This window comes from Sycon ciliatum, chromosome 8, assembly GCF_964019385.1.
Source record: "Sycon ciliatum chromosome 8, ocSycCili1.1, whole genome shotgun sequence".
NCBI lineage: Eukaryota > Metazoa > Porifera > Calcarea > Leucosolenida > Sycettidae > Sycon > Sycon ciliatum.
In genome coordinates, this window is record NC_088650.1 from 18,407,686 (window position 1) to 18,427,786 (window position 20,101).

General features: G+C 46.1%; 1 protein-coding gene across 1 annotated transcript; it reads right to left on the bottom strand.

The window, feature by feature from the left end:
* Window positions 1–4,194: 4,194 nt before the first annotated feature.
* Window positions 4,195–19,757, bottom strand: LOC135823991 (uncharacterized). Its single transcript, XM_065336884.1, has 4 exons — window positions 19,392–19,757; window positions 14,299–15,156; window positions 7,057–7,511; window positions 4,195–5,155 (listed from the first exon to the last, which is right to left on the bottom strand). Exons 2-4 carry the CDS (start codon window positions 15,095–15,097, stop codon window positions 5,060–5,062), a joined length of 1,350 nt encoding a protein of 449 aa, XP_065192956.1. The 5' UTR covers window positions 15,098–15,156; window positions 19,392–19,757; the 3' UTR covers window positions 4,195–5,059.
* Window positions 19,758–20,101: the final 344 nt, after the last annotated feature.

Consider the following 20,101-nt stretch of genomic DNA (forward strand, 5'->3'; position numbering starts at 1 on the left):
CCGAGATTGCACTGCCCCAAATACAGTTTCGTGCCGCCAAAGCAAGAATTACGATCTGCAATCTGTTTGTAGTACCTGCAAGAATGTGGAGTACATGTATCGTACTTTCTCTGTTGCTGTTTCAGTTGCCGTCATGTTGCTAAAGAAAGGTTCAGTAGAGAGGTTCTGCGAAACGAAAATTCGAACGAAGCTTCCCGACAGTCCTTGCGAAAGTGTGTATGAATTTTTGCACGAACTTTGCGTTCTGCACATTTTCGTGGTTTCTGGGGCCAAGTGCACATACGATCTCACGAAATTTCCTACGACAGTTCATTTCGCGTTCCCTGCAAGTTTCGCGTCCAAAGTTGCGAAAGTTCGTGCGAAGTTTCGCACTTCATGACGTAGAGCGAAAGTTTGTACGCATTTTCGTTTTGCAGAACCTCTCTAGTGACTCATTTGTTTCATACCAGACGAGTCAATGAGTCGGTGTGGCTTAGAATCTTTCGCTGTAGAAGAAATCGATTCGTATGTCTATTCAAGAAATAATTGTATTCACTGGATATAAAAATTAATAGGTTAAGACAAACTCACAGAATAAATACCATCGGTCCCTTGGTGTTCGTCCTAAAGAGGTTCGACTGGATATCATTCATACTCACCAAAAGATGTGTAAGATTTTATTATTGTGGAGTGCCTTGTTTATCTCTCAGTACCTCCAACCATAGCCTTGCCCCTTTTATCCTTAGGATCCTTAGGATCAGTGTAGTTGTTGGAACGAGGTGTCGGACTCAGCAATGTATTGTTTACATTTTAATACATGTTTATTGTTCCTCCTTTGCTGTGTTGTTTTAGAAAATCGTGGACTAACAGTTTGAAGTCATTGAACTACTTCCAAAAGTTGTATCGACATCAACAGGATTACCATTTCAGTGCAATATGATGCAGGATGACCTTATCACAATAACCCATGATTATAAACCATTATAAACACAGAACCAACAAAAACATCTGCGACACGCACCTGGCTACATTTCTCAAATAAATCTGATCAAGGGTGGGGAAATCTGAAATATCTGAAAGGCAAGACAATTTTATGAGTCATGAAATTCTGCAACAGCAAGCTGCAACATGCACAGAATGACCTCCGTATAAAAAAAGTATCACCACCACCAGACCACTACTCACATGTCATGTTTCCCCGCAGAAGAACATGCAATTGCATTATGATAGCGCCATTTTCTGCAAGAAAATGCTTGCACATCTGCATCAATGCGTATAATACGGTATTGATATGATGTGAAGGCCATCATTTACATATTGATATAGGGCATTCCATTGATTGGTGACAGAAAAAAACAAAAGAAATTATAGCAATAAAAACTGCTTTATGGCAGTTTTCTAAAAAAAAGTTATTGTGTTCTAGTCCATGGACGGACCCCGTCTAAAAAGTAAGAAATTAACGAAATGTGATAGCCGAAAATTAAAATTTCACACAAAACCTCACAATAATCACACACAGAATGAAAAGCTACATGTAGAAGACCTTTTCCCCTCGTGATCCTCTTTCCTATGCATGCATGTTGCCAATTGTTGGTGCAGTACAAGTTTAGTGTTGAAAGCAGCATTTCAAGTGTTGTGATTATTGTGAGGTTTTGTGTGAAATTTTAATTTTCGGCTATCACATTTCGTTAATTTCTTACTTTTTAGACGGGGTCCGTCCATGGACTAGAACACAATAACTTTTTTTTAGAAAACTGCCATAAAGCAGTTTTTATTGCTATAATGTCTTTATGATCAGTCACCACCACTAGTGGTAGTAGTGCACTACACAAATTGCAAAGGTCGTTGACGCTGCAAATTATTCAAAAGAAATGAAATTGTGGTAATCATGCAGTTTAGGGTCCCAAATTATTTCGCACTTTCCCAGTGTTCAGTGTACTGTCACACGCGTTTTCAGTGTACTTTCACCATGCTTCTTCTTTTCTCGTGTGAAAGTTTTGTTTCCTGTGGATTCTGCCTGGCTCACGCATCATCTCTGACGGCTGGGCCGCATACGCGCAGATCAGGAACATCGACGGTGGCATACCAGCACGCGTCGTCCACGACGACAACTTTGTTGATCCGGACGACCGAACGATCCACACCAACAACGTGGAAAACATGTGGATGCGGGCCAAGCGCCAGCTGAAGCGCAACTTCGGCACCTCGCGAGAGTTGTTCCCGACGTACCTCTGCGAGTTCGTGTGGAGACAGAGAGTTCGCGCGGAAGACAACACGTTCAGCTCCCTGCTCCGCTGTGTTCACCAGCAGTACCCAGTCTGACCTGTCCTCGGTTTTCATGAAAATAAAGTTCATGATGTGAAAGTACACTGAAAACGCGTGTGACAGTACACTGAACACTGGGAAAGTGCGAAATAATTTGGGACCCTAAACTGCATGATTACCGAAATTGTTTTCCAAAATACAATCATGTAGACCTACTGAGTAGATCTACTGTGTTCAGTTTTTTTTTCAGTATGTACTACAAAACGTCTAACATACTTGACCAGAATTTTTTTCTTTTGAAGAAAACCAAACAACACTGATGTCGTGGCATGGGCAGCGCGAAAAGTGTATAGTGATGACAAAATAATTTTAAGAAAAAGGGTACATGTAATCATAAACCACACGTACTTGACAAGAAATGGACGAAAACGACCCAACTTTTCAAGAATTACTGTAGTTCGGTCAAACTTGTTTTCCGAAATAAACTGAAAGGTCCGGCCATGGCCGGACCGGGTGCTACAGCCCTGATTATCTATGATACAAGGAACAGTTTTATTACAAAACACACACACGCATGTACTCAATCTCCAGACAGCATGCTGTTTCGACTTTATCACATTATACGTCTCCGCATAATATAATTTAAAAAAACTATTAAATCAATATAGCTTTTCCTTTTCATGTACCGTACTGGCAATATATGTTGCCGCGTAACGCGTAACGCAGGGGGGTGCGGCGTAACGCGCGACCAGGCTAGTGCGACAAATTTTCGTTGCGTTCGTAACGCGCGTCCGGCGGGGTGCGGCGATCTTTTCATTGCAAAAAAGGCTGAAAACCGTGAAAGCACGTGTACCGCGTGGTGAAAAGTTCAAAACTGGACGCAGCAGGAAGTCCTGCAATAGCAAAAAAAAGGACTGCGGCAATATAGAAACCTGTGTAACGGCTCCTGTGCGACTTTGCATGTAACGCCCTGCGTGCGGTAAACATGTGCCAATGTAACGCTTCATGGCCTCACTGCGACCATATATATTGCCAGTACGGTATATAATCTTCTCCTTCTTTTACCATGGTTGGCTATCACCCACATCTTCCCGTTTTGGCTGCCATCGGAAGCCTTAAGAAGTTGAATAAATAAATAAATAATAATTGAGGAGATCATAACACGTGCATCCATGTACGTACATATACTAGTCTAGTCATGCTGCTGGTCGTGATCATGCTGCATGATTGTACACATCATCATTGCCACAGGTTCTACACTAGCCTAGCAGAAACATTGGCACAGGTTCAACACTAGCCTAGCAGAAACATTGCCACAGGTTCAACACTAGCCTAGCAGAAACATTGCCACAGGTTCTACACTAGCCTAGCAGAAACACCGACAATATATCTACAGCGGCGGCGGTCGGAAACTTCGCGGCGCAGCAGTACGTACCATCACGGCACTCACCCGTCTTCCGCATTTCCCGTTCGTTCAGGCCCTCAATCGAAACCGTGAGAGCACCATACTTTCCAGAGCATAGATATAGCAGCACGTACGCGCACCCAGATTTTTTGTCACACAAAAAAGTGACAAAATACAAACATGTACCCTATTCGGATAACTCGTAAATCATATCTACCCTATTTATCACCGCTAATTACTATTATTTGATCATCGTAGTATTATAAGCTGCACCGGATTTTTTTGCGGTGAATTACCGGTATTTAAAGTGCGGCTTTATACTCTGGAAAATACAATACTAGCTGGTGGGCCTACTCACACGGTCAAGGAAGCAATTACCTATCAGGTATCAGCCATGCACAGCTCAGTAGTGTTGATTACAAGGTCCACCTCTAGTCAAGTCTAGATCTGGCGACGAGCTAGTGGATGCACGCGTATCATGCATTTCCCCGCACACATCGGTGTGCAATCCTTGTGTGGTACATGTAATTGCAAACACCAGTTTTGCCTGCAGCATTAGGCGCAGGATTTAAGAGATGTGTCTGTGCAGTTCAAAGGGCGACAGGCATGTCACATGCGGGCACACGGATGCCCCATCCGCCTTCACTTCTGCATACAACCACAAAGCATCAGAGCATCAATGCAATGCGCACAAAAGCGTGCTGTGTGCAATGTGAAATTCAACAACACAGATAGCCGCGCATGTACACAACTGCTGGCAAAACACGCACACATGCGGGCACACACACACACACACACACACACACACGCACGCACACACACACACACACACACACACACACACACACACACAAGCACACAGACAGACAGACAGACACACACACAATTCTTGCATATGCAAACATACACGCATGGACTCAGACCTGAACACATGCATTTACAAACAAAGGAAACCACTTGGAGGCGAATGTTTGTACATGAAGTAAGCGATCATGAAGACTGATGATGTGGATGGTCTAGCCAGTTGCCACTGTCATACACACACACACACACACACACACACACACACACACACACACATACACACACACACACACACACATATACGTGCATGCACACACACACACACACACACACACACACACACACACACACACACACACACACACACACACACACACACACACACACACACACACACACACTTAACTGATAAGCATACATGCCGGCGTGCTTCGACGCACGAGGCGGCATTGTCAGGAGTAGTTACTAGTAATCACACTAGTGCCAACGCAGCGTTGGCCAATCAAGGAATCAGTCAGCAGCTTAGGCCAGGTGTCCAATCCGATGGTGCGATGCTGCCACCGACGTCATCTTCAGTGTGAAAAGTTGGCATCGTGCCCGTAGATGTCATTGAAAGACCGGGATGTGATGCGGGTAGTTGAGGTGCAGGGCCGGTATGCTTTTAACCTGCACTTGAGCACCGGCATCCTTCTCCAGTAAAACCTGCACAGTAGACAAGCAATCCAGCACAGGACTCAGTGTGTTATTCAATGAGCACATTGCTGGCATGCACAGTAGACAAGCAATCCAGCACAGGACTCAGTGTGTTATTCAATGAGCACATTGCTGGCATGCACAGTAGACAAGCAATCCAGCACAGGACTCAGTGTGTTATTCCCGTAGCTATGCAGAAGACGTTACTTCAGTAACGTCTGGCGCTAGCCAGGGTCCACACAGCTTTAATTTGGTGTTTATTCCCGTAGCTATGCAGAAGACGTTACTTCAGTAACGTCTGGCGCTAGCCAGGGTCCACACAGCTTTAATTTGGTATTTGTTTGTTTGTTTGTTTGTGTGTTTGTGTCACGCCTGGCACTATCCCGTATCTGTCCCGTACCGTACCGTACCATCAAACACAGCTGGCCACATACAGCTGGCCGCAATATTCAAATAGGGCTTTCAAACGCAAGATCATAACGTGAAGCAACTTGGAAGAGTGGGTATGAATGCGAAGTGTATGGGGGAATGCATGTAGGGCGATAGTGATGGTTCGAATCCCAGGTTATGCCTGAAAAAACTAGGAGAATTGAAAATTTTATAACATCCCTATGCTTTTTTGCCGTCATCAAGGCGGTAGACGGTGTCGTATTACCCTCGATCGTACCTGTCCCGTACCTATCCCGTACCGTACCATCAAAGACGGCTGGCCACAATGCATATTCAAATAGGGCTTTCAAATGCAAGGTCATAACGTGAAGCAACTTGGAAGAATTAGTATGCATGCGAAGTGTATCGGGGGATGCATGCAGGGCGTGCGATAGTGCGGGTTCGAATCCCAGGTTATGTCTTAAAAAAAAGGAATTTTTTAAAGAATTTATAACATCCCTATGCTTTTTTTGTCTAGGTCATCAAGGCAAAAAAGCATAGCGTAGGACCCTGAGCTTCCAAGCTCTCTCGTTTATTTGTTTGTTTGTTTTGTTGTTTGTGTCACGCCTGGCGCTATCCCGTATCTGTCCCGTACCGTACCGTACCATCAAAGACAGCTTGCCACAAACAGCTGGCCACAGCATTCAAATAGGGCTTTCAAATGCAAGATCATAACGTGAAGCAACTTGGAAGAATTAGTATGTATGCGAAGTGTATCGGGGGATGCATGCAGGGCGATAGTGCGGGTTCGAATCCCAGGTTATGTCTTGAAAAAAATAGGAGAAATGAAAATTTATAACATCCCTATGCTTTTTCGGCCTAGGTCATCAAGGCAAAAAAAGCATAGCATAGAGCCCTGAGCTTCCGAGCTCTCTCGTTCAATGAGCACATTGCTGGCATGCACAGTAGACAAGCAATCCAGCACAGGACTCAGTGTGTTATTCAATGAGCACATTGCTGGCATGCACAGTAGACAAGCAATCCAGCACAGGACTCAGTGTGTTATTCAATGAGCACATTGCTGGCATGCACAGTAGACAAGCAATCCAGCACAGGACTCAGTGTGTTATTCAATGAGCACATTGCTGGCATGCACAGTAGACAAGCAATCCAGCACAGGACTCAGTGTGTTATTGAATGAGCACATTGCTGGCATACACTTACTATACCTGTACATGAAGAGCCGAGGTGAAACAGTACAACCCATTACAGTACTGCCGGTCGCCCAAGAACGGGGGGGGGGGGGGGGGTGAGCCTCGTAGCCTAGACCGTTCTTTGAAGTGGGTGGGAACACAGTTCATGCCTGTTACAAGCAAGAAAGAGGCCGCGTAGCCTAGACCGTTCTTTGAAGTGGGTGGGAACACAGTTCATGCCTGTTACAAGCAAGAAAGAGGTTTCTTGCTTGTAACAGGCATGAAATGTGTTCCCACCCACTTCAAAGTTGCCCCCAAGCTTTGCGTGCGCAAGGCGCTTCTGCTTACCGGTATCACATAGCAGCCCATCGCCTTCAGAGCAGATACTTGAAGAACTTCAAAACTTCTAGGTTCATGGCGTGGATGACGGAGAAGGATTTTCTCAGAAAACCCTAGGCACACCACAACTGCATAGCCGTGTCGTTTTGCTGCATTCATATTGACTGATACCCTGCTATAGACATCTACTGGGCAATCACCATTCTCCAGGTTGATTGGTTGTAGACTGTGCTGGTTGAAGAAGGACACAGCATGTACTGTAACACCACCGACAAGAGAATAGCCAGCTACAAATTGTTGCCCAACAAGCCACAACATGAATCCATAAGGACGACCAAAGTTGGACTTGAACTTATAGCTTTGGAACGTCTTCCTGCAACCTTCAAGAACTTGACTTTGCTGCTTGGCGGTTGCTGGTAATGCACCAAGGGAGATTAGATACTGAGCATCAATGGCCCTGACTCCTAGAAATGGTAGGAATGAAAAGGAAACACGTTTCTTGACAAGACTTCTTTCGAAAAATTAAAGAGACCAGTTTACACAGAACAACAAAGGCACAAGGCTAGTTCATTGCAACTCCGTTTCATTTGTCATGCGATGCAATTGTCAAACAGCATAAAGAGGCTGTTCGCCACACCAAAGACCAGAGTATACCACCAATTTATACAAGAGAGAGAGAGAGAGAGAGAGAGAGAGAGAGAGAGAGAGAGAGAGAGAGAGAGAGAGAGAGGGGGAAAGAGAGAGAGAGAGAGAGGGGGGGGGGGAAAGAGAGAGAGAGAGAGAGAGAGAGAGAGAGAGAGAGAGAGAGAGGGGGGGGGGAAAGAGAGAGAGAGAGAGAGAGAGAGAGAGAGAGAGAGAGAGAGAGAGAGAGAGAAAGAGAGAGAGAAAGAGAGAGAGAGAGAGAGAGAGAGAGAGAGAGAGAGAGAGAGAGAGAGAGAGAGAGAGAGAGAGAGAGAGAGAGAGAAAGAGAGAGAGAGCACGCTGTCATGGGCCCTTGCTTTGCTCCCATCATCTAGGAACAAGAAAATGGTGACCCTGTATTGCTACCTGTATTGCTATATCTTTGTTCAACGATACCACATTGCCTAGATTTCATTGCAAAGTCAGAAAGCATCTCCACTCCAACTGTATTGGACTTTTGTATTTCGATATTACAATAATCCGTTTGTATCGTGGCGTCAATTTCATCGAGCGGCAGGGATTAACTCATGGCCTCACGACTTAGGCTTTGCTCTCTTTGTATTCCAAGTGAAAAGAACTTTCCAAGGAGCACAAGATCAGTGATATCAAGCAAATACAACTGAAGTTATGATTTGTTTAAGGTAGCTACCCGAAATACGTTTTCCGAAAATTCACCAGTTTGACACCTTTTTTTGCAATGCTAGGGGTGTCCAGAATGAGAAACTGATATATTAGGGTATGTCTTTGGGCACTTCGGAGGGGTTATGGCCCCTCGAAGTAGCCCAAAACAAGGCGTTCTCTAACAAAGAGACAGGTTTGCATTGATGACAATAAAATGCATCCAACCTTCATCGGTTGCTTCATGAAATCATGTCAGTAATTCCCAGAACATGTCAGGGTAGATTTATCAGCAAAAATACACTGGTTAAAAGTACAGGCTTTTGTGTGAGGAGATGAAATTGTATTCCGAACCCCGATTGGATATGGTGTCAAAATGCTTAGAAATTTAAAATTTGTAAAATTGGCCCGAAAATGATTGAGTTGTACTTGCTATTCGCATCGCACTATAAAGTTAGTAACATTAGGTCATGTCAAAACTGATGTTAGGTAATTGGACTAGTTTACCCACTTCATTGCATTCCCAACTCATCACAACCACGCGCTCTTCAGCCGAACCATACAGACACCAGCACTACAGCGCATACTATGATTATTTATCGCTGTTCTCACACTTTACCATTTTAGCAGCTTGCACAGGCCATTGATATTATGTGGAAAGCGCGCACTTGCGCCATTTCTGGTGTATAAGAATGATCATTCCTCCATTATCATCATTATCATCCTCTACTGATGAGCTCCGACAGGGAGCGAAACAGCTGTCTAGAGGCGTGGAGCAATATTATCTCTCAACGGAAGTGTCCTTGCTGGTGTCTGTATGGTTCGGCTGAAGAGCGCGTGGTTGTGATGAGTTGGGAATGCAATGAATTGAAAATATGGCCGAAAGCTCTGTCGCAATATTTAGTTCTGTAGTTTACCCACTGTTTACAGAAATAATTACGCGAAGAAATGATCGTCTCTCGTAATTGATTCCAGTGTATTTGCTTCCACAGTGTGTGGATAGTAGTCCTGAATTCCAGAAAAAGAATTGAAAGGTACTTTAATAGAAACAAATGAAAAGGGAAGTCCTGTGTGTAAAAGTAGGTTTTTCTCTTATTTCGGGACACATATGCGAACATATGGGTGTGGCTCTCACAGGCCCCAAATGCAGTGAAGGATTTATTCCACACTACAGGTCAGACCTCGCTATAACGTAATCTCTGGGGGATGGGAGAAATTATGTTATAGCGAGGTTTATGATTGTTATAGTGAGTTGGGCACACCAATATGCAATATGTATGTCAAAATGACGCTCTTCACTTACTGCTTACAACTGTACTGTTTTACATACAGTTATGATGATGTAAACTAGCAAAGATGTGTACAGGTTTGTCAGCAAAGGGGTGACAATAGTCATGCAGTGCGTGTATGTGTGCATGTGACATGATTTTAAATTAACTGTTAGGTGCATTTGACTTGTACGTAGGTCTACAATGTAGACGTGTAGGAGGTCAAAGTTATTACCGAGCAGGAAGTACCCGGTATTTTACTACTCCCTGCTTCCAAGGTGGACAGCTCAGCCTCGAACTCGTCGCGAGAAGCGCATGCATGCCGTGTACGTAAGTCATTTTTAGACGACTTTTTACGTTATGCTGAGGTCTCTGTGCGCCCGGGACTCAGCAAACAGTGCGTTATAGCCAAAAATTACGCTGTAGCGGATTATGTTATAGCGAGGAAATTGTGTACAGAAGTGATGCGGTTTCGGCAGGGAAATTCACATTTCGTACGTTATAGTGAGGTTTATGCTATAGCGGGGGTCGTTATAGCGAGGTCTGACCTGTACACAATTTTTTGGAGTAACAGCTTGCCCCCATGATGCTTCAACCCTGAAAATTTGAAGAAAATCAGACAGAAAGTGGGTTTTGACCTAAGGTAACTCGGGCGTAGATCGCGAAAAATATCGGAGATCAAAAACCACTTTCTCTCCGATTTTGCTTTTTTCAGGGCTGAAGCATCATGAGGGTGTAGTGGCATGACTCCTATTACGTCACTTCATACATACAAAATAAATCATTCTCTTTGGCCTCAACTTCTTTGTTGTCCGGTTGGCCAAAGTAGCCGTCGTCTAGGGCCCGACGTAAAACCCCTAAATTGGTGACCCCAGACGCTGCGCTCTTCGGAGTTTACTAGTTTTCGTCATGCCATCCCTGAGCTCGGCTCGCCGCAGTTTCCTGCTCGCCTCAACTCTCGGGATCCCGTCAATCGCCGGCTGTTGACGTAAAACTTGAGCCTCACCACCACTGGATCCGCCTCGGAGCTGCTGTGGCCCCTGCCACCCTCCCGGCCTACCTGGATACCCCGCTATCCTGCCACGGCACATCGTCCAGTCGTCGTCCGTATTCGTCCTGGCCTCAAGCTGGAAATTGGCCACCTCCACCATCCGTACCAGCTGAACTGTGCACGCATGCAGGCACACGCCCGGCACCGGACCCCGTGGAGCTGCGCACGCCTCCACCCGCCCCGCCTCACTCGGCACGCCTCGCCCCAGTGCAGCGCTCCTGCTGGTACCCCGCAAAGCCTGCAACTTGCAGCCGCCTCTGACATGATAACACTCCTCTGTCACGCGTACGTTTCCTCTTTTCTTTCTTTCCGCCTCGCCTCTGATACGATAATACTCCTCTGTCACGCGTACGTTTCCTCTTTTCTTTCTTTCTGCCTCTGACATGCTCTCCACCTCTGTCACGTTAACACACCTCTGACACGTTAGCTCGCCTCTGTCATGTATGTATTTTCCACTTTCTGCTTTCTGATTTTTGTTCGGCCTTTGTTGCCACGTTATTAACAAATTTCATAAACGAAGCGCTCTCATGTACATATTGTATTATATTTTTGCCTTTCTGCCTTGTACATGCCGCGCTTCCTTTCTCTTCTCTCTCTCTTTTTTTCTTGTTTATCGTGCTTCGCTCCTCCCGATCTCACCACTGGCGGGGGAGTACTGTAGCGGCATGACTCCCATTACGTCACTTCATACATACAAGCATGCGCAAGAAAACGAGAGAGCTTGGAAGCTCAGGGCCCTACGCTATGCTTTTTTGCCCTGATGACCTACGCAAAAAAAAAAGCATAGGGATGTTAATATTTTTTTCTAAAGACATAATCTGGGATTCGAACCCGCACTAACGTTCTGGAGTCGACGGGATGTCTGTCCTGACGTTTCCTGGGAACGGCGCTGACTCTGCCGATCACGGGCGTTCTGGAGTCGACGGGATCTCTTTTCCGACGTTTCCTGTGACCGGCGCTGAATCGCCTATTCACGCTTAGTTTGGAGACGACGGGATCTCTCTTCCAAAGTATGTTTTTGCTGACGCATCCTATCACCTATTCGGCTACTAACGTCCATTCTAATTTCATATCCTCCTCGTCTCCCTATTTCTTTCCAAATCTCCCTATACCTCAGGGAGACGTATACATAATACGACGAATATTGTTGCCAGCTGTTTGCGGCCAGCAGTGTTTGATGGTACGGGACAGATACGGGAGCCAGCAAATATTGTGGCCAGCTGTTTGTGGCCAGCAGTGTTTGATGGTACGGTACGGGACAGATACGGGATAGCTCCAGGCGTGACACAAACAAACAAACAAATAAACACCAAATTAAAGCTGTGTGGACCCTGGCTAGCGCCAGACGTTACTGAAGTAACGTCTCCTGCATAGCTACAGGAATAAATCATTCTCTTTGGCCTCAACTTCTTTGTTGTCCGGTTGGCCAAAGTAGCCGTCGTCTAGGGCCCGACGTAAAACCCCTAAAAGGGTAAGCTATCAATACCATGTTTTGCTAGTGTGTAATGAGTCCTTCCCTATGTTTGGGGCCTATGAAAGCCATATAAATGTTCGCATTTATTATGCCAAAATAAAGGGGAAGTTAAGCCTAAAATCAAGATTTCACCAGTTGTAGTCTTCGGGGTGCTGAGTCGAATGGTCTTGGTCCGAGGAAGCTGAGACGCTCCCTTCCTCCTTTATTCCCAATCGAACTCGCGCACTTCCACCGAAACTGGGTGACTGCGCCCTACTAGATGGGGATTTGTATGCAAAATGTCACTAAAAGCGCCATTTCGTTCTTATAAAAGCACGGATGACCGCGATTGGCCCATATGTTGCAGTGTTTTGGACGCTGAGTCGACTGGTTTTGGTCCGAAAAGGCTGCGATGTAGCGTTCGGCCCTTATTCCCAATCGAACATGGCTGAACAAGCGGTCACGTGCTCGTGTGTACACCAGTCACCTGGTCACCATGCCTGCAGGCTACACCTTACAGCATGTTTGGGCGAGTTTCTGTCACTCGAGTTGAACCTTTGTGTTGAACCTTGGTGTGAAAGTTGTCGCCTGCTGGGCCGTGCTGGGGCGGTGACCAGGTGACTGGTGTACGCAGGAGCACGTGACCGCTTGTTCAGCCATGTTCGATTGGGAACAAGGGCCGAACGCTGCATCGACGTTCCCGCCAGGTTTCACTGTGAAAAAGTGAAACTGCTCGGTCTGCTCCGGCTTCGAGGCCAGAGCAAGCAGAACATGTTCTGGCTGACCCAGAACAGGTGCAGTCCCAACCAAACTGGTGAATCCTGTTCTAGGTCGTACCAACCAAACGCGCCCTTAGGGCCGATTCCCACTACGGTACCGTGAGTGCCGTGCCGTGAGTACCCATGGTGATTTGCTCACGTGAGGGGCAGTTTTGGCGCGAGTTCATTCCGTGGGTCATGCCGTACCGCGCCGTGGACATTCCGGTGCCGAGGGTCTCTGGGGGGGGGGGGGGGGGGGTGGAAATGGCATGCCGTGGTATTCCGTGAGGTCGAATACAGTGTGTAGTAGGTATTTTACTACTTCCTGATAGGAAGTTTTTTCTTTCTTTTGTATTTGTGGTACGAAGTGTTTTCTTGGCTTTTGGGTTTTCGATTGGTTGATTTTTGAGCTTTCTCCAATCATCTCCCCCGCTATTTTCCCTCCAGACCAAAGTCAGAAATTGGTAAAAAATGGTGATCTGGCCTGCCGACGGAATGCACGGAACGACAGTGCGCAGGTGTAAATCACTCTCAGCTTCAAGCTCGTACCGTGGGGTACACGTGACCTTCCCAAATCGTCGGCACGGCACTCACGGTACTGTAGTGGGAATCGGCCCTTAGTCTCGACTGGAGCCCGAATTTTCCGCATCCGTAGGAACGCTACGACCCTCAAGGATCAAAGGCGCAGATGCAGCTCTTAAAGCGGTGGGAGGTGAGTAGATCAGACCACCACCAAAGTGGTCAATGACCGAAAATCCCATTCGCTGCATTCATGCTGCCCTCGTGCCAGGCCACGAGTTTCCAATTAACTGTGGGTCGCAGCACGGCTGGAAAAAATCCTTCCGCTTCCAAGCAGGACTTGAACCTGTCACCCTCTGTTTTTCAATCATGGTCTTAGACCATCCCACTATACCTACCTGGTAATAGCCACAGAAAAAGCTAAAGCAGTTTGGCTGATACATTCCAGGACTATGTATATAATAAATATCAAAAAAGTATTCTTTCTAGACCAAAGAGTGGTATATTTGATAAAATTTAATAACGATAGAAATATTTACGATACTTCTCCAGACGTTTCGTTGTTCTGAACAACTTCGTCAGTGGATAAAGACGACTGACGATCGTTATTAAATTTTATCAAATATACCACTCTTTGGTCTAGAAAGAATACTTTTTTGATATTACAATGAGAGTGGATAATCAACGGCTTGTCCACCAACTCTTTTTTTTATATAATAAATGTAGAGCCTCTTATAGGATTTATTCCAATTACATACTAGTTTAAAACCGAGGTCAAGGCGAGGTTTTTATAATTGGTATGTAAGTCGCGCTGGGTCCGGTCGGTTCCTGTCAAGTACATGTATAGGTAGAGGATGTGCATGCAAACTGCAAAGACAAGTCCCAATACAAAGTCAAACATACCTGAAAGAATTTGCATAGTACCGATCATGGTGATGAGCGGTTGGCTGTCTACTTCGCACAGTGCACAGTACAGAAGAAGGTTGCATACTTTCGAAAGATGGCTCCTGGCTGTTGATGCCAATTCCAGATATCTTTCTGCTAGCCTAGATGCAATACTGGAGCTGACTATATTGAGGCTGAGGAGAGTATTAGAAGTGATAATGACTTCAGAAGCAGTCATCCGGGACACATCGATGACCTTCAAGAGTCTCCGCCTAAATCGCTCTGTGGTGCAACGACATTGTGATGCCCGGAATAAAATCCATCGGAGTTCGTTTTGCATAGACTTATCCCAAGCATGATCGGGCAAGCTAGCAACACGGTCCAGTACCGAGATTACCAGTTCGGTGATGTTGCCATTCTCCTCAATGGAATGTTCGCATAGATGCAAAATATCTGTCAAAATTGAAACAGTGCATATCTCATTCACGTGACGCTGAATCAGACCGCGCCGGGACATCAGGTGATCTGAGCGAAATGTGCCTGCACGTAGCTCTTTCTTCAGAGCAGTGACAGCACCCAGAGCATCACGGACATGGCTTGTTTTGATGGTATGGGTGTTTCTTGCTGTATCTACTGCCGTCTTGTTCAAGGAGTACGTACGCACTGCTGGTCTGGTTGGTTGTTTCGTAGTGGCTGCTTTCGTACGGGACGGGTCAGCTTGAACCAAACTGTCGGCTCTTGGAGTGGGTTCGCGCAGAGAAGAAATGGGCCATATGACTTTATCCCGGACTACATTTAGAAGGCGCTGAAGCGACATTCTGTTGAGTCAGAAAGTCACTCATCACATGGGTCTGCTGGGTAGCTTTATGCAACAAACTGCAAACACAGAGTACAGACACACACACACACACACACACACGCGCGCGCGCGCCCGCACGCACACACACACACACACACACACAAGCGCACGCGTACACACAAATACACGTGTCACAAAGAAAGAGTACGGTACTCAATATGGTGGATTAACAACGAGACAGAAAGAATGGACGCTGCTACTGCACAACGTCATGTTAACTAAACCAGAGACATGTATTTAAAACTCACAGCAAGTAATGTAGCTGAACACACTGCATACAATCAGTATAATATACGTTCTGAGTTACCGGCAACTCCTAGTTACAGGCAGTGCCCGGTCCCAACCTGCCCGGATTAGGGGAGTTTCACATGTACTTGTACATGTGAACCGTATATGACTGATTATGGCACATACATGTACAGTCAACTAACGTGTTACTTCGCTAATAACGACTGCGGATATAACGACAATTCGCAAATAACGACAGAATTTCCATGCCCAGAGCAAAGTCCCACCTAACTGTAATACATATAATGAGACTTCGGATATAACGACACTTCGCGAATAAGGACACTTTTCTGATGCCCCGCCGAGTGTCGTTATACGCAAAGTTGACTGTAGTACACATCCTTGCTGCACGCCTTGACATGGTGTGTTCCGAATGGAGACACTCAGTGTATCTCCGAAGCAATCATTCGCACGCATGCATGTGTGTGTGTGTGTGTACGTATGTACGTACACGCATGTTCATGCCTGTGTGTGTATAATTATGTGTGTGTACACGCGTGCGCATGTGTGTGTGTCGTGGCAAACACGAGACACATTTATAATATCATATAGGTGGAATGCTGATAACCCCAAATTGCAAGGGGGAAATGTGCAAACATCAGGGCATTCTAAGTATTCAAGCAGGTGCCCACAACACATTTACAGTCGACTCCTGATATAACGAACACCATTGTCCAGGAGGATTAGTTCTGTATAGCCGAAGTTCGTTACAACAGAAATGCACTCACACTATACAAGCGGTAAGTCAAGACTGGCAAGTGGCCCATGACAGCATGAGTGCACTTGGTTTACATGCGGCCCTACAAGATTTGGTTCGTTACAAACGAAAACTGTTTGTTAATAAAAGGGCTCAACATTTGGTATGGGTTCAAACAGAGACATGGACAGGGATTCGCTATATTATCACAAAATTCGCCATATGTGAGTTCGGTGTAAGTGGAGTCGACTGTAGGTACGTCAAAGTGCTCGCACAGATACGCCGAACTGCGATACGTACTATAGACACAGCTATCAAGCACTCTGACCCGGCCAGAACGGCCTGCGCACGTGAGTCCCGCACACTGAACTAACCAGTGCGGTGTACAGTGGACTTTGAACTACGCCTTGCCAGCTATCGATGTCGCTTTAAAATTCCAAAACACTACATATAAATCACAGGGTTATGATTCCACGAATGTTTAAAAAAATGCCTTGCCAGCTTCAAGTTATCAGCGAGAATCACACACACTTTTTTTATGTCTGTGGATACCACGGCACATGCTGCACATGCCTAGTTAGAGGCTAGAGATGTGAGAGTCCCGTTGTCTGAAACCGGTCGTGGAAGAAATTTCTAATGAAGCGGCATGTTCGAATTCAGCCACATTCAATGATAGAGTTGTCAGGATGAACTCGAAGTACAACGCCAAAAGTACATATACACGACTGCCGGGAACAATAACAAACAAAAACCCCAAGAAGACTCAAACAACTCCCTAGAGGGTCAGAAGTTCAGAACCAGGGCTAACACCCATACGATTCAAATGGTCGCAGGACCGGGGCTCTGCCAACCGTGGATGGTTGCAGTAAGGGGCACTGTTTCCGAGCACAGTGTGTCCTCCGCCTTGTAACATGCTGTCAACCAACAACAGGTACATATATGTACACACACCGGAGGCGAAGGGTCTGTATAGCTCCATATCCCTTTGCACATTTGTGTAATGAGCACTCTATCCGAGCTGCCTTGACCGGCCCTGTATATTCATGTACATAACGCTGTACGTGTACAAATGTGGCCGCTGTAATGGGCCTCACACAACTCCATCGACCCCAAAGAAAGACCACCCAAGTGTTGGTTGGCCATGTGTCTCATGTGATTGGTGGACATGTTCAGGAAACTGATGTTTGCTAAATTGTTGTGCAGTGTACAGGACATAGCAGAGTGCAGGACGGCGTTAGTATCAGAGCACATGAATAAAACAAAGCCACGCACCACAGACATGTTTGCGAGTAAAAATCTCAGCATTGAACCGTGACTACAGTTCGTATTCAGTTGTCCCTCTCTAAGCCAGCATGCGATAATCAGGAACCCTTGCAAACCGGCGAACTTTCTGACAAAACGGGGCGTTTTCAGTTCGTTTTCTATGCTTCACCGGGCGTTGCTGTATCGGTCCGTAGTTCTCCAAGCTGCTCAGCCTCAGGTGCACACGACTCACCGCCCAGCTGCGCATACCTGCGGCCCCATGACGGCTTTCTCTACTCCTCTTCATCTTGTATTGAGCGTCTAGCCGTATGGTTAGATGAGAAAGCAGAAATGCCTGTACAGTAAAACCTGTCTAAGACGACCGCCGCTCAAGGGGCCTTCAAAACGTGGTCTCAGATACCAGGTGGTCTCCTTATCCAGGGTCATTTGACTGGAAATAGCATCCCTTGGTGCTGGTTGCAGTGGTCTTCTAGGACAGGTGGTCGCCTTATCCGAGTGGTCGCCTTGACAGGTTTGACTGTATTAATGTACTGCTAACCGCCCAATGTTTACGTCACTACATGTTTGCGATCTCTCAGAACCAGCGAGTGTACGATGGCGAATGTTTGCGGAGCACTGTGGCCACACGTATACACCCACTGTTGCAGTTTGATTTCACGGTGGTTAATATTTGCATTATGCTCTTCTCGCAAAATTAGCAAACATTAATACGTCGCAAACATTAGGCCACACGTTTTTATTTCTATGTTTCTCGTCACCTGAAAATCTAAAAACGTATGCGAGAGGTGGAAAAAATAAATAAATAAATGACCGAAAAATAAAAATAAAAGTTTATTAGACCTTTGTTCACACTAAAATCCACCAATACACCATGCAAAATAGCATCCATAGTTAGCAACTACTGTCGTGGACATGGAAATCCGGTCGCACGTCTAGCGGCCCCAGGGCGCTGGCCATGCAGCCGTGGATAAGCGGTACACACATACATTTATGCGCTGAAGCGCACTGGTCCCATCTGATCAACATGTGCACTGCACGCAGCGTTCTGTACGCGCTGAGGGCGCCGGCCCCGGTCAATCGACTGGATTTTGATGTCCGATACAGTTGTATGTGGTAGGAGCTTCTGTCACAATCTGAGCATGTGCAGCTAGATTGGGCACAAAAAAATGCCATCCTTGCATCATGTGTCGCGCAGGCCAGGCCACATTATGTACATGTGCATCAGTGTGCTGGTCCCCACATGCACAGTCAGTGCAGCACAGTTTTTTTCTTTCTTTTTTTCTTCCAGACTCCTGAATCGTATGCGCGCGGGTGACGAGGAACATAGAAATAAAAACGTGTGGCCTTAGGCTGTTTACGGTATCTGGTGAAGTAAAATAAAAACGAACAAACTCTGGAGTAACAAGGCCTTTGCCCCTGCAGTTTTCTTCTTCTGTTCTACAGCCTTGCTCACTGAAATCCAGTCGCGTCACTCAAGTTTGTGCCTTGCACCATTTTCTCAGCCCAGTGTCCGCAGGGCTAGGGCTGCGCAATGCCCGGCGTGTCACGTGACTTGAGTGACACGACTGCATTTCACTGAGCAGCACTGTACATGATCGGTGAGGCGATTTGTTCTCGTACGGTGTGCAGCGTAACCGTGAAAGTGATAACTAGCACACACGGAAAATTCGCTGTGCCTTCTGCGCGGAACGCATGAATTGCTCGCGCTCGCATTAGAATATGACCAGTACAGACATGTACATGAGAACATGACTACATCATACATGCCACAGTGCATTGTGCCACTATAGTGCATTGTGCCACTATAGTGCATTGTGCCACTATAGTGCACTGTGCCACTATGTGCACTGTGCCATTAGACCACAGTGGAACTCACTTAGTACGAACTCTGATACTGTACAATGTAGTGTGTTATGATGAGAAGTACCTCGGCTACTAAGTACACTTTCTGGATACGTCTTATCAGGGTTAGTTCTGCTGTACATGTACTTGCTTTGCACTTACCGTACTGTTACTGAACGCGCCTGAGAGCTGACCTGGGCTGACTCTGGGGACGAAATGGGCGATTCGTTGACAAACCACGTCCGCCTTGACAAATGATGCTACGCACAACTGACTCAGGATTCCATTGTGGATGTAACAATGCTCATGCTGAATACTAGGGTAGATCTCAGACTGAGAGATTGATTGCGATCAGCTGAGTGTGGACTCCTGGTTACAGTATACTACCTGCCCATGATGATTACTGAGTGTTAACAACGAGGGATTTGCAAAAGGCCAATACAAGGGGACAAGTACTGTATGCTGAAGTCAAAGAGAACAATCGAACGGCTTCTTGGTCCCACTTGGCCTGAATTGGATGAAGCTAAGCTTCACCACCTTTTTTCAAACACTTTTTAAATTAAAATAATTATTATTTACGCACTTTCGAAATTTCCCGGCAAAAACCTTACAGATGCAAAAAAACTTCGTCCCCCCCCCGGGCCCCCCCCCCCCCCCGGCCGGGGTTACATGTATGTACTCTTGATCCATTACATTCTGTCTCGCTGCGTAGAGTAGACCAGAGACTGTATAATTTATAAAGTAGTAGCTTCTGAAACACGAATGCAACCGGTGATGGACACAGTCATAATTACCGGTAGCAAGAGTACATAACCCGGTTATGTACTCTTGCCGGTAGGCATAGTGGTGGCCTGCGGATGCGAAGGCTAGTT

Bases quoted from the DNA above. Each gene is read 5' to 3' on its own strand.
- LOC135823991 (XM_065336884.1), bottom strand. From the start codon at position 15,097: ATGTCGCTTCAGCGCCTTCTAAATGTAGTCCGGGATAAAGTCATATGG. The intron at 7,512-14,298 runs GTATGTTTGACT...TACCATTTCTAG, and splicing joins TACTATGCAAATTCTTTCAG to GAGTCAGGGCCATTGATGCT. The intron at 5,156-7,056 runs GTAAGCAGAAGC...TCTACTGTGCAG, and splicing joins TGGGCTGCTATGTGATACCG to GTTTTACTGGAGAAGGATGC.